At 48.4% G+C, this 15348-nt stretch overlaps 1 protein-coding gene across 4 annotated transcripts in view; it reads right to left on the minus strand.

Moving 5' to 3' along the window:
* MTCL1 (microtubule crosslinking factor 1) overlaps nucleotides 1-15348 on the minus strand; it is a 123507-nt gene that overhangs the window by 38876 nt on the left and 69283 nt on the right. For all 4 annotated transcript variants that reach the window (XM_080686268.1, XM_080686270.1, XM_080686267.1 and 1 more), the window contains 2 exons: nucleotides 10471-11772; nucleotides 9220-9375 (listed from right to left, as the gene is read on the minus strand). In XM_080686268.1, coding sequence (XP_080542394.1) covers nucleotides 9220-9375; nucleotides 10471-11772 — 1458 coding nt within the window. The remainder of the gene's footprint in view (nucleotides 1-9219; nucleotides 9376-10470; nucleotides 11773-15348) is intronic.

Raw genomic sequence — 15348 nt, forward strand, 5'->3', positions numbered from 1 at the left:
GGGTGCAATGCAAAAAAAAAAAAAGGTTAATTACTTAGGAATTTACCTTCTGGGTAATATGAAACCATTTTCCTTTTGTAACAATATGTGACACTGGACCTATTAATGAAACGTTTAAAAGGGCTGTGCGTCTGCTGGTGGAGGTTGGCAGAGCACTTAGATCTGGGCACTCAGCTTTGCTCTCCCCACGCCGCGAGGTGCCGAAGGCACGCCCTTAATCAGGTTTGACCTACTTAGATGAGCAGGACCATGGACAACGTGGGGCCTATGAGTTAAATTCTTGGATACCTTATTGTGCACGGGACGTGTATTTTACAACATCGCGGTGCCCTGGTCAAGACCAACTGGTTTTTGTTTTTAAAAGTACAAGTATCTTTCCCAATTAAAAAATAAATAAAAATGCAAGTATATTTTGAGAATACAAGGGGGGAAAGGCAGCAAGGGCGATTCTGAGCCTGCATATCTGTTTACAGATTTGAGGTGGCAGCAGGGACTGGGCAGTCCTGCGGGAGGCCCCGGGCAAGGAGTGCCTGTGTCTGCGAATCCTTCCTACTGGGCGCTCTGGGAGAGGATTTAATGGGTAAAGGGTAATCAGCCAGTAACAATTTATTCTAAAATAGCTGGAAGAGCTAATGAAGCCACAGCTCAATTAATGGACGTTTTCTGAAGACAACGGTTTAGGATGCGTTGTCCTTTCATCTGCAGCCTCCTGGGAATGCCCCTTCCTGGTTTGCCCTCTGACCTCTGCTCCACTGCCAGAGGCCTCCACTGTTCCACGCCTTGCCGCACTTCCTAAGGCGCAGAGGCTCCTCGGCCCTGGGTGTGCTGGGGGACACCTCACCAGAGTTGTTGGACACACATTCATGTCCAGTTGCATTAGGGCCCTTATTTTACTTTACTTTTCTGGTTTGGATGCAGGGAAATTTAGATTAGATATTAAGAACTCCCTGAGACCACACCGCAAATATTGAAAACCGTATTTTAGAACAGAAAGGAAGACAGTTGTCTTTATGAGTTGTCCGAGGGGGGCGCCAGACTGGATGACCTTTCCATACACCCTCCAGCCCATGCGTTCAGGAGCCTGTGCACGACAGACAGCGTTCTTTTACAACATATCTTGTCATCTCTCTGGAGGGCTCTGTGGTCTGAGACATGGTTGTGCTGAAGTCCACGTGACATATTTACCTTTTGGATCTTATATGTAAGTTTCTCTGTCTTCTCCTGATGCAGCCTGGTCGCCTGTGCCAGCTGACCCTGTAGCTCCTCTGTTCAGGTAAAATGGGGGGAACCCTGAGATCATCAGTGGATAAAGGAAGGGGTTTAGTGGACGGGAGAACTCTGCCTGGTGTGAAGACACAGGACAGACCTCTGCACATGCCAGGGACACGCGTGGAGTGACACAGCATGTGCACTGCAGCAGAGGAGTGATTCTGCCCTGGGCCCTTGTGTTATCTGGGGAGGACAACTCCACCTGCCCTGCACCTCTCACCTAGGAGACCAGGTGAGTAAGGAAGGTGTGCCTATCTCCTGAACTTCGAACACCGCAGTAACCACAACCCAGACTGAGCAGGGAGCCTGGGTACACCAGAGGTATCTCTGCTAACACAGCAGCTTCTAGAAAGTTTTATGAAATGCTGGGGGCAATCAGAGCTGGCAATGATGACAGTCAAGCATGACCCCTCACGCACAGTCGGCCTCTTAGATTCACTGCCCAAGTTCAGACATGTTTAAGTTGCATAATTAACTTGTTTGCATGCTTATCAGAGCCTGCCCTGCCTTCCTTTTCTCCTGGCAGTCCTATCCCCGCTGCTCACAGTAATTGGGGTGGGGGCTCCTCCAGTTGACACATGGTTTCCGGTCTCTCCACTGCACACAGTCTGTGCCTAAGGGGAATTGCACAAAAATCTGCTTGTTACATTTCGAGTTAAACATAGTTAAAGGAATCTCTTAGAACTCTTTTTATTGGTAAAGTCTACCTTTCATGCCTTTTATGTCCAAACGGCAAGGATAGAGGAGCCACTCTCTACTCCCTACTACTTTTGAAATGTGTTTCTTAGAGATGGAAACACTGTCATATTAAGTCTTAGGCATCATTAAAATGGAAGCATGAGATTTTACACACTGGTTTAAGCTACCTGAGGATAGATGATTTATAAAGCTAGGAATGAGAGTGAATTGTTGCAATAAAAACCAGGGTCATTTCACTAGTTCATTCTGATTACCTTTAACTAATCTATTATTTTTCATTTGCTCTTGCTAATCTGATGTTACCTGAGTTGTCGTGATTGAAAACCACACCCCCAAAACAGGAGATACAGAAAATAAAAGGGTAGATCACTTCCCTTAGCATAAGGGAAGACCAAGAGAGAGTTTACAGAAAGAAGGATTTAGACAGAGAAAATCAGACACACTGGGGATTCACCAACTTTGGAATAACATTTTTGAAAGACGTAAGCGCATCCTACTTTCAAGAACTCCTGAGAACATGAATGCTTCTTTGATTTGTTAGTTATTAAAGATTACTAGTGTAGTCATTTTTATTTGCTAGGCAAGGTTTCGAGTTCTCTTTGAAGAGAGGCACTTCTCCACACATAGAATTTGCTCCAGTGGCTAACTTCTCATTTCTATCTTACTGTTTTTTAATGTGTGGGGTCCTTTACAATAATGACTCTTTTTTTTTCCTGTTTGCTTATCTTTCGTACCTTTAAACACATTTATTTTATGGTTTCTTTCTGACAGTTCTAGAGTCTGAAGGTCCTGCCGTTGGACACTGGCTGACTCCTGCGCCAGGTGCGTGTTTCTGGCTTGGGTGTTTGCAATTTTGCATCATGAGGTCATCTTCAGTGGGGAGTTAGCTATGATCTCATATGTGACGTGGGCTGACACTGTGCCTCCAGAGGGGCTTTGTGTTTGCAAAAGCCAGCAACAGAACATAAACCTTCCTTTCCTGAGGGATTCCTGGGCCTCCAGGTAACATCAGTTCAAAGCCTGGTCCTGGCGAGGCTATAGGGGGAGGGGGAACTCCACGCTGGTGGACAAGATCCCTGTTGCCTCCTCTCCCATAGGCAGATGTTTCTCCAGTTTGGCCTTTCATGACGTGCAGCCCTTTGAGGGTCCTGGTTCGTTTCTTTCTCTGCCTGTATTGGGCCCAAGGCCCTGTCTCCTGTCATCTTAGAGCTGTTAAAGCCCAAGGCTCTGGGTATGAATTCTGGCAACTTCCCACCCACCTCACCCAAAGCCACTGACACTGCTCTGGTTTTCAATTCTGAAATCAATCCCAACGCTTGGAGGTGTTTTTTAAAACTTCCTTGGGAATTCAGCTATATATTTTAAAGGACATTTTATATTGTATGCAGCATTTTATTCAACAAATCTTTATTAAGCACCTATCGTGCTAGGCACGCTACTAGGGGTATAGCAGGAAGTAAAGCTGCCCCGGATCCCGCCCTCCTGGGGCTTCCCGTCTGGCTCTTTAGGTGTTTTGCCCAGTTGGGTTCTCAGGTTACCCCCCTGCTCTGGGACATATTACTCTATACCTTTAAAATGTAAAAATCCTCCATGCTCTAACACAGCTGGTATTAGCCCAAAGCTCCGTACTAGATGTTAAAATGGGCACCCTAATTAAACTTACCTTTTAAGAAAAAAAAATATATATATATTAATTTATTTTCTATTTATTACACTAAACTATTTAGCTCAGATTTAATCTTAATAAATAATTATATAAACCATTTTCAGTTTAAACAAACACGAGTCTCATACTCCAGGCGTTGTTCGACAAGCGGTCCCTGTGTCTGCACAGCCCTTTGGAGGCCTGTTCCTTGGGGGCATCTGGTTTACCTACAGCGGCTCCCGTGGTGTCTGCGGAGACTGGTCGACAATAGAAACCTTTAGATCATCTATTAGAAGTTTTACTTTCCGGCACTGTTCATTTTTGCTGACGGAATACTAAAACTACAACAGCTAAGTCTCCTAGTCGGGATGCCGTCACCCCAGTGTTACAAAAACAAAATGTAAACAGGCTCTGGCAAAGTATTTGTCCAGAACTAGCCTACGCAACACAACCACTCACAGCCACACACATCAGAAGAAAGTTTTCACGTAACACACAGATTTCCTCCAGAAAAGAAATACTTCCCTTCACGACCAGGCTCCCAAAGATTTGATTCTAAAACCATCCTTGGCCCACTTACCTAAGATTGTGATTACACATCAAATGAATCCACCTTGACATCCCTGTGAAGGCAGTTTATGTAAACAAATACGATCCCTACTTGGTTCTGAGGCCGTGGAGGCCTGTTCATCTCCACATCACAACCACCTTCCCTGTTCATGTTCTGAAAGCCTGGCCATGCTTTTCCCTAACGGCTGGGTCCCACACCCACGTACACAGCCGATTTCCTGGACATCTTCAGAGAAAGGGGCTTGTAGATTACCTCCCACACCTAAGAAGATAACTGCACTAACTCATTCTACAAAAAAAAAAAAAAAAAGGAATGCTTTCCATGAGGGCATTAACAATGCTTTCACCTAACAACACTACTGTAACCAGAACTCCGTTCCACCTCTCTCACCGTGACTTCATAGTCTGGTGAGTTCCATTTTGTTCTGGCCAGTTTTGTTACTGCTTCTCCCCAAAGCAGTATATGAGGTCAACAAATGTGTACACATGCTTGGCATAAAACCAGCACACATCATTTTATCGTGGCTGGTAGGGCACAGCTGAGGCATAAGTGATCACAAATGCTCCGTGCGCTTCGCTGATTAAAGGATAAAGGGGGAGCTGGGGAAAGAGAGCCCTTTGAGATTTCTGAAACCCAATCCTCTGGGCACAGGCTTGGTTTCATTTATATCTGAAATCTGACCAGTGCCCGTGCTTGGCTACTCCTCATTGAGAACTATTTTTAAGGTACCCTGCACATTCCAAACCACATATTCTATACATTGCTCTCTTAACAAATGGAAATCTCTCACGCGGCGCAAAGTCAGGGAAGAACCTGGTGCCAGGTGTGAGAATCTTGCTACCATCTACTGAGACGAACAGGCAACAGGAATACTGTGTGTTTGAAATCCTTTTTTTTTTTTTTTTTTTTTTACCAGTTAATTTTTGTGTGGTTGCATTAATGGGTCAGTGGGTGTTAACAGATTCTGAGTTCAGCTTCCTCTGCCCATGACTGTTTTAAGAGGGCAGGGCGTGGGTATGCTATTCCCTTCCTGGACTTGTTATGTGTGCCATCTGAGCAGCAGGCTTCCTTCACAGATTTGTTACCTGCTAAAATGCCACCGTGTAAGAATGTAGATTTTTACTTTGCTCCTTTTGTTGTTATTGCTGCTACTGGTACTACTGGTACAATTAGTACAAGTAATAATTTAACCTGCCCCAAACATCTGGATTTTCCAAAATAAGAACTTACCTTTTCTCCCTTTCCCTAAATAGGAAAATCTATAAGGCAGAAATCCTAGAAGGTATTTCACAAATGGAACTTGAGAAATGGATCCTTTTTTAAAACTTCAGCTGAAAGTCAGAAAGTTGTTTTTTCTTTTAAGCCACTGATACTGGGCGTCCTATAAGGCTCCATCCCTTCCCCGAGGCACGAAGGCAAAGAGCTGGGGGAAGTTCGGATGCAGTAGCAGTTGGCTTATGCAGATAATTAGTGGTAATTCCAAAGGGAATCTGGGAGGGAATACACAGCTATGGGTGCACGCAGCCTCCGTCTTGGCCTCCTTCTAGAGGAAAGCCTTGTGCTTGCCCCTCCCCCAGTTCCCGAGTGTCTTCAACAGGAGGAGTCAGTCAGCTGCCCTGATGGGGGCCTGGGTACCCTTTCCATCATGGCCTCAGAGGAAAGCAGTTGTAAGCAATGCGTTCTGGATGTTTCCATTAAAAGGCTTTTAGGAGTTCTTTCTAGAACTGTCTGCTGTACCATTTCAACCCAATGTAATATTCAAAGACCAAACGAAGCTGTCTGTCAGGGTGACATCACCCGAGGGACAGAGCACCCCAGACCCAGACTCCACAAGGGTGGATATTCGGCTCCTCAAAATAAAAAGAAAAGCTATGGAGCCAACAAAGTGGTCCTAAAATACGTGTTATCTTTAAAAGATATTCTCAAATATGATATGCTTGCATGCACAATTGGGTTTTCTCTTCTGTGCAAAATGCCTTAGTGAATAAAAAGTCCCAACAAAGGATGTTAAACTTTGGGTTCAGACCATTTTCCCTTCTAGGGATGCTCCCTAGACACTGCCTTTCACTATGAGTCTTCTTCTTCTTCTTTTTTATGTTCTCGTTAAAATATATAAAATTAAAGAAAACCAGACAGGTGTTTAAAAAGACGAAACATACCTTGGCAACACCACTGGCCATGCAGTTAATCACCTGAGTGATCCGTGTTTAAAAACATCCCCCAGGAAATGGAGCTCTTGTTGGCGTGTTTGGGCCCCGGGGCCAAGGGGAGGTCAGGGCTGCCAATCCCTGCAGTCCTGGGCAGCGGGGGGGACAGGACTGACCAGGCCTGAGCAGACTGTTTTAGACCCAGTCCTACCACCGTCTCCCCGGGAGCTGAATGGCCGACAGTTCCACTCAGGCCTCATTTTTTCTCATTCTCATCATGAGGGAGTCAGACATTCCCTTCTGAGCTCCATTGTTCGGCGATCCGGACTTGCCATGTGGCACCAACTAACTCGGCTAGTCTCCCTCTTCTGGAGGTTTGCCTTCCTAGAACATTCAGTTTTATCCAATAAAGTATCTCTTTCTCTTTCTCTCTCTCTCTCTCTCTCTCTCTCTCTCTCTCTCTCTCTCTCTCTCTCTTTCTCTCTCTCTCAGATTGTTGCCGGTTTTTGAAGCTATGCAGTGCGTGTGTGTATGTGGCAAGCAACAGGATGACGTCTCAGTGGCCTGGCATGATAGCACACTTGATCAGAGCTTCGCTAACAGGGCTGCGTGACAGGCCTTGAACGATGGCGCCAACGGGAAGACAGCTGCAGTTCTCCGCAAACAGTGTATCAGAGAGACCAGGGCGGCCACGTCCAGCCAGAGCTGTGCTTCTGTACAGGACCCGGGAACAGCCAGTAACAAGTGACAAAGGGCTACAGTGGGCAGAGAAAACTGGTCCCATGACCAGGGCAGTTGTGACACCCCTTCCCACCTATAGTCTTCGATGGCGGGACATAATCCCTCTCCTTATTATTAATCATACTCGATGTTTAGGTGGCATTTAGCACTTTTCAGTGTACTTGTTCAGGTAATAGCTCACTGGCTCTGAGAATCATCCCCATATAACCACATGAAGCAGGCAGGGCCATTTTACAGATGAGAAAACAGAGGCTGACACTTGCTGAGAAACAGGGCTAGTAATGGACACAGAGCGACTGGGGCCCAGAGCCTGGATGCCCGAGCCAGGGTTGATTCCACCACAGCATGGCGGCCCTGCTAGACATCACTGTGCTCAGTGTGAACTGAGAGCTGGGACACGTGTCTTCCTGAGCTTTCTGCCTTGGAGGCGGATCATTCAATTCATTTGAAATGTACAGAATTGTGAGTCTGCTAGTGTCCAAGCAACCAGTATTCCAGATGAAGACCCTGTGTGGGGCATGGGTTGATCAAAGGGTTTTACTGTGAAAGTTCCATAGAGGTACAAGACACACCAATCACTAAATCTATTTTTGGGGGAAAACCCAAATATGTAGCGTTCTGTTTTACTTTTGGTATAAAACCTAGGAACGGCTTACCTGCAAATTTGGAATGAGAACACACTAAAGTTGATCTGCCGTAATACATGTCCAATTCCATGTCCAGAGCCTGTGCTCAGAAAACATCTTTAAAAATCACAAATGCTTATGCTGGGCACCGTGAGCTGCAGACTGGAAGGACCCGGCATTGCTGCTCTGGGGCGGCACACAGCGGCCCCACATGGCACGCGGGGCTTCTGCTTGTCATCCGGGTGCTGGCACTGCTGGGTGCTTGGCCAGTGGCATGCAGAATTCTCCTTGCCACACCTCTGTGTGGTCCACAGTTACCTCTCTCGGGCATGGACTTGGATGCCACCTTTGGGCGAGCCTGGCCTCTGCCAAAGTAATGTAAGGTGGTGGACTACAAAGGCTGTTTCAAAAACTGTATTTGTTTTACTTACGCTGTTTGGAGAAGGTTTTCATGCTACTGGTGCCCTATCCATGAGGGTAGAAATGTGACATACTCTCTCACAGACTGGAGATATGTGAACTCATGTCTGGGTGAGCCAGCTGCCCCACCCGCCTACCTCTAACAGGGGGACTCACAGCCTAAGCAAGGCATTAGCTGCAAGCTGAGCAAAAGGCCCAAGCGCTCCACCCCCAGTGCCTCTTCATTTCTTAGTTAAATGCCTGACCTTCTTGTGGAGGGAGCTCCTGTTTGCTTCCAGGTGTGAGGCTTCCTCCCCCCTGCTCCCTACTCTGCCCTTTGGAAGCCACTAAGGAGGCTCAGAGCTGAGTGGGAATAATACCCCCACTGGGAATAATAAATTAAGACTCTTTATCCAGATATTTTCTAATGTGTGCTATGTTGCTCTAACGCTGCAATACCCTGCCATGACCATCAGTATCAGAGTCAGGGACTCACTCCTCAGAGACACCTGTCTTTTGGTCCCGGGTGGAATTACTTGCACGGAGGAGCTTTTGCTGACAGGACCACTGACAACTGTTTCATAGAATGGAGTATCTGTGGTGGCTCAGGACTTTGTTGACAAGGCATTACTGTGGCAACAACAGAGCATGCTGAAGAGTCCAGGTCAGGAGTGCACTCCTAGACTCTGCTACTGGCCAGAGCGCCATCACCAGAAACTACGGGACGCGTGAGACATGGGAGGGGTTTTCTCCAGACTAGCAAAAACAGTGCTTGGTGTTATCCCAGCTTTCTTTCCCGTTTGACAAGAAGCCGGGTAATGCTCACAAATCAGTCTTCTACGTCTTGCTAAATTTCCAGGCACCCATTGGAGACACAGGTGTACGGGTGGGACCATGCCTGCCTGACAAGGGGTGCTGGCAGTTCAGCCTGTGTAGACCCTCCAATGCCAGCTGCATGTAGTGGGTTGGCTCCTAGTGAAGTCCTCCTGATTCCATCTTTTCCTATTGTGTTCGCTAAGGGCCTTGGACTCACAGGAAATGTCAGACAGCCAACCACACAGCGAGGGAAGGGTGGGAGGGCAGGGGAGAGGGGTGGCTGGTGGGACCAACCAGCTTGCTGACCTCTAGATTGAAACAGCTCTGGCCTCCCGGCCTGCAGCTCCGGGCATCCCCGTCGGCTCGTCGGTGCAGCTCCCGCGTGGCTCGGAGGTGCAAGTGCTCCCGCTCGTCCCCTCGCTCCTGACCCAGCTGCCACTCCATCTGATCTCTCAGTTTGGACTGTTAGGTGCATGGAGGAATTTGGTTGTTGTTGTTTTTTAATTTTTAAATAAAAAACAAAGGACAAGAGGGTGAGGGTGGGGTAGGGAAGGGAGATAAAGAAAACAAAAATGGGTAAGGCAGATGACTGAGAACACTACCAGACGAAGAAAAGCATGGACAGAAAAACCAACTTAAACACAGTGGCATAAGAGAGTGAAGAGAACAGAACCAAAATGAGGATGAGCAAAACGATGGGCTGAAAGATCTGGAAAGCAAAGAGAGAGGGGGAAGAATGCAAAACACTGGTTATGAGGCGCATGCAATGGGGATGCATGAATCACAGACGCAACCGCAAGCACGCTACCCATGAAGGATACGGAAGCAAGGCTCCTCCTTCCTCGCTGTGGTCGAGCAGTCAAAGCCATAATCCAGGGTGGCAGCTGGGTCATGCACCCCAGGGCGACGCATAGGAAAGCAGTCCTGGGACGGCTCCTCCACTTGGCCCTCACCCTCGGCTCAGGGAGGGCAGCGGGGGCAAGCCAGCAGCGAGACTTTCCATCACCACCATCCTTCTCTCAGAGCAGTGCTCCGCTCCCCACTCTGGCTCATCTTCCAGTGGGAGTGGGTGGGCCTGGGTGCCTAGGGCCTTTCAGAACTGTCCCCTTTGGCAATGAAACTTGCTCCTGAGCGAGTTTGCTAATTATCCTGACAGTGAAATGAGTTTGCACTTTGTCTTAAAACTCCTCTTAGCTTCTTCATCAGGATAGCTGGTCGTTTGAGACACCAACAAATGAGAAAGACTGCTTCGATCCCTATCGCTTCCATTGGGATTAGCCTGGTGTCATGAGGGAGGACCTCTAAGCCAAGAGCAACGGCGCAGTTAAAAATAAGAGAGGAAAAAGGAAAAAGAAACAAGGAAATAAAAGAGAACTTAAAAAAAAAAAGAAACCCAACCAATAGAAAGGATTTGGTTGACACTTGAGGCTTTAGTACAATGCAGGCTTGAAATCATAACCAAGCAGCCGTGAGCAGAATGAGTTCAAGTGCAGCAAGGCCAGCAAGGAGGAGGAAGAGCAAAACCGAGCAGGGAGGCAGAGCCAGGAGCCCCCTTACCTGCAAGTCTGGGACCAGCTCCTTCCCCAGGTTCCCGATGGGGGAGTCCCGGGACACGGAGGTCACAGTGGAGAGGAAGCTGGAGGACTCTGTGAGGTGGGGCAAGGGAGACAGGCCTTCCAGGCGCTCCCTCACACCATCCCCGAGCCGGTTCACCTGCTCCAGGAAGGTCTGGAGCTCCTTCCGGAAAGTCTTCATCCTGGCATTGATGGACCCCAGCAGCTGGGGCCCCTTCCTGTCCCCCTCCCCCTGAACACCAGGCCCCGGTGAGGCCATGTCGTCCACAAAGCCATTGGTATCCGTGATGAGGCTCTCCATGGTCCGTTCCAGCCGCTCAGCCTCATGCTTTATGCTCACCAAGCACTCGGAGTCCTCCCTGGCCCTCAGAACCTCTGCCGGACAAAGCTCGCTGGCCTCCGATGGCTTTCCACTGCTGAAGCCCGATGTCTTCTCCAACACCTCTTCCGAGTCACTCTCCCCGCCAATGGGCCCCTCCCTCCTGGGCTGGGGCAGGCGGCCTTCCTCCCCATCCCTCTCCTTCTTGCCTGTGTCACTGTCGGCGTCGCTGTCCCGGGGGCTCGGGGCACGCAGGCCCAGGTGGGCGGCCAGGTCGTAGCGCTGGACATTGGACAGCAGCACCCGGTTCTCATACTGTAGCTTCAGGACCTTCCCGCTCAGCTCGCTGATCTGCAGCCGGGCGGACTTCAGCTCCTCCTGCAGGGGAGCTCCTCCATTCATACCCTTGCCTCCGCCATCCGCCAGCCACCCGGGCTCCGCGCGTGGTTCAAACTTGAACTTGCTCAGCTCATGTGTTAGCTGCCGGTTGTGGTCTTCGATCTCAGATATGGACCTTCGAAGCAGCTCCGCTTCCTCCTCCACAAACTGCAGATGTCGGCGGAGCTCCGTGGAGGACTCCAGGGAGTCGCCAAAGGGTGAGGTAGGAATGCTTGGGAAGTGGTCCCGGCCTGGGCCCTCTCGCTCATACTGGCCTCGCATGTCCTCCATCTCCGCTTTGAGGCCTCGGTTCTCCACTTCCAGCTCCACGATCTTCCGGCCCAAGATGTTGGCTTCTTCCTCCACCAACTTCAGCCGCAGCTTCAGCTCCGCCTCCCTGGTGCTGGGTGGCCCACCAGCTTCCCCGGTGGGCAGGGGGCTGTCCACATCGCCATACAGGGCTTTGTACTTCTGGAGCTCCTGCTCCAGCTCGTCCTTCTCCTTGCCCAGCTTGGCCATCTTTTTGCGCATCAGGGAGCCTTCCTCTTTGGCAAACTGAAGCTGGCATTTCAAATCGGCACTGTCATCCTGCCAGGAAAGAACAGCCCAAGAGAAGGGTTATTTGAAAATACCAAATGTTCGTGTTTTTGATGATTTCCCTTGCACCTCGCCCCCAACACACACACAAAAACAAAACACCGATCTTTTTGTCAGTGCGTCAGGTTACAGGAGAAGGGGCCAAAACAAAGCCAAGGGGAGCGGGGTTCTTCACAGCGTCTGCTGCTTTGTCACAGACACAAAAGAAACCAAACAATTAGTTTGGAAAACACGTGCACATGAAAACCATCATACAGGCGATGTGTGAGGAGAAAATGAAATGAAACTCAACACCTGCCAGTGATGCGGTGATCCCGCGTTACCTTGTGGTCCAACGTGACTCATCACCAGCAACAGTGGGAGAGAGAACCCCTCGTCAAGTCTGGTGCAGGCACACAGGCTTCTGTAGCCACTTCCGCCTGTGGCCACTCACTTCCTCCACAGTGCAGACCTCCCTCATCCAAAGTGGTCATCAACCCACAGGTGTTGCCAGGAGGGGGAAGCCAGGTGACCCCAAATCATGGCCAGGCTTTCTACTGACATGCTGAGAACCTGAGACATGGCAATGCCCCTCCCCCTTCCCAGGTCTCCCTAACCCCAGTGTATCACAAGGATGACATGAGCACAAAATTATGAGATGACAGGCATGAGGGTGCTTTGGGAGGCAAGGTGTGGGGGTAAGTACCAAGCTCTGACAGTTAGTATGAATTGGTTACTGCAAACCTCAGCACCTGGGTTACTCACAACCTCCGCCATGCAAGTGCAACTTCAGAGCCTGGGGTTATGTTCCGCTCCCTTTAGTTGCTATAACGCAGCAGGAAAGTAAACTTAGAAACCCAAGGCAAGGAGGTTAAGTGTTTCAAAACCTGAGATGTAGTTATTACTGGAAGACCAGAGGATGCCGAGGATCACCAAAACAGACTCTCTCTCTTAAATGCCACACTGCTTGGCTGAGGTCAAGAGGGCAATATTTGGCCATTTGGAAAGCAGACTCTGCCTTCACAGTGCAGGTCTCAAAGCCGTGAAGTGACATGAATTCTGGTTTGGGCTTGCACAAAGGTTTTCTATCACATTCAGTAGGAACAATGACCACTTTCATGAATCATCCCTCTTTGATGGGCTATCAGAAGTTTCAAAGGGCTATCATGGGGACAAAACTTTCAGCAAAGAATTCCCCGTCACACAGAGACACTCAGCAGCATGCTGGAGGGTAGGCAAACCCCATCAGCCTCAGGGGAAGGGACGTCATCAAACCAATATCTGGAACAAGTCAATCCTCTGGGGAGAATGAACTCTTTTGAGAGTGTGCTCACGTGGCCTAGTAGAGTTGACACAGCTTTCACACTCAATTCTCTGCCATGTTTTTGCCACCTCTCACCATTAGTCAGAAAGATATGGAAAGACCTCCCTTTGGTGACCCCCCCAACTTTCATCCCTCCACCCACTCACCTCTTCCTTGTCCCACAAATCTATTGGAGATAGGGAGTGATGTGACAGGGCCGACTGGAGGAAAAATCTGAGGCCAGCTGTGAGCCAGTGCTGCGTGGAAAGTAGGCCCTGGTGCTGTCTATGCATCTTCTGAAGGACCTGCTCCCCCTGCCATCCTCCGAGCAGAGGACAAACCAGTCCTGCCGCACCTGGGGTCAAACATGCTGCCCTGAGTTCCACTTCTGCCCCTTCTGTCCCTGGTACCATGATGGGCTGATCACAGAGCCCTGGTGAACCCATCTCCCTATGTCTAAAGCAGGATCCTCACTCAATCACAAGGTTGTTTTGAAGGTCAAATGGAATAATGTACAGCAAAGTGGTTTGTATATGTATGATAAATCTCCATACTCTAGCACCCTGAAATTAACTTTCTCTCTGTCTGAAACACAATTAATATTAGGGGAAGGAGCCAGTAACTCTACTCCCCATCTCTCCCCCACTCTGTGTATCAGAGAGTAATATATAAATACCATTGGGAACAGAGCATGGTCTTCGTGTTCTAAGAACTCATCCCATTAAGGATTTGGTTTTGGGGGATTAAGCAGACATAAAAAGGGATTCTATGACTAACTGGGAAATGAAGCTGTCTGCCCACTCACACTAAGCAAAATGTGTTATTAACACTGCTGGGATAGTGATGTACATATTTTTAAAGGGCCTAATTGAATAGATGGGCTGTAAAAGACATATTGTAGTCTATCCTAATACTAAGGGGAAAGTATGCATATTTGTTGATTCATTCATCCTTCCAGTACATACTGAGTACCTACTATACACCAGAAATTGACATTTTACTTTTAAATGGCCCCAGCTTCATAAAACTTTCTAAAGTAAAACAAGCAAAAGTACCTTTTCAATTTATTATTAAACCTAGATTCGCAAGAAATCAATGGAGACAAACTACCAATACTTTGAAAATGGATTAGTGTATGAGTGAAAAGCCTGGGACAAGACAAGATAATGCCCTTAGCCCGATCAGTAACTTGATAGCCAGTGTTTATCCTTCGTCCAAAATCACCTAAGTGATCCTAGCTCCACCAGGGAACAGGAAAAGTCACCTTCTACATGAGGATGGCAGCAGAGATCATGGAAGACAATGTCGCCAGCCACAAGGGAACTCCAACCTCTGCCCACCTCAAGCCTGGGCAGACCCAGAGATGGACAAGACCACCTACTGTAACCAATGTCCTAACCCTACTTCCATGGAAACTTGCAACTGGTGAGACCTTGATATGGAAGAACAGGTTGGAAAAGGGCAAACGAGGGGCAGAGTTAACCTGCTCAGTTCTGGCAGCTTTTGTCTCAAACCCAGACCAGGGAGTCTCAGGTGATCTCTGCTGAGAGTGTTCCCCAAAAGTGGAGCTAAGAAGTTGAAGACATGGGTAAGACCTCTGAGAGGCCCATGGAACCAGGCCTTGCACAAGGGTTCTGAAACACTTGGTTATAAATACTTAGAGTAGAAAAATACTATGAAGCCCTCAAATTGCCTTGATTTCTGGAAACCTTGAACCTTGCACCATCCTTTTCCATTTGCCTTCCCCACAAGTCTGACTATAAACCAGGGCCATTCTCCTCTGTCTCCTTAAACCTAAACCCTGGTCAGTTAAAGAAGCAAGATTATATGACATACCCTAATGATGTCCAATTTCTAGAGTACTTGAAGATTGAAAAAATATCCAAAAAGTCTTCTTGTTCCTTAAAGGAAGAACTATACACACAGCAGGAATTTGACATGTAATTAAAGCATGCTGTCATCTCTACTAAACACCCATGCACGATGAGGCCTGCCACCAAGACTACAGCAGTTTTTGAAAGAGCAATCTTTGAAGTCAAGGCAGTGTGTGCATTTAATTGAAAGGGTCAGACTTTCTCACTCCATTGAGGTGGCTGGAGAAGGTGCTGTACCTCCTGGGGCCGGCATGTGGGAGGGGAGGCCAGGGTGCTGGGCTCAGCCTGTTCTGGGGGCAGGAAGTCACTCCTTCAGACAAGATAGAGAACCACAGCCTCAGCTAAAGCAGCGGGAGGCTGGCTACCCATCTTATTTTGTAACCACAGACTTCTAAACTCTGCCAAATCTCC

This window comes from Plecotus auritus (genome assembly GCF_963455305.1).
Source record: "Plecotus auritus genome assembly, chromosome: 8".
Taxonomy (NCBI): domain Eukaryota; kingdom Metazoa; phylum Chordata; class Mammalia; order Chiroptera; family Vespertilionidae; genus Plecotus; species Plecotus auritus.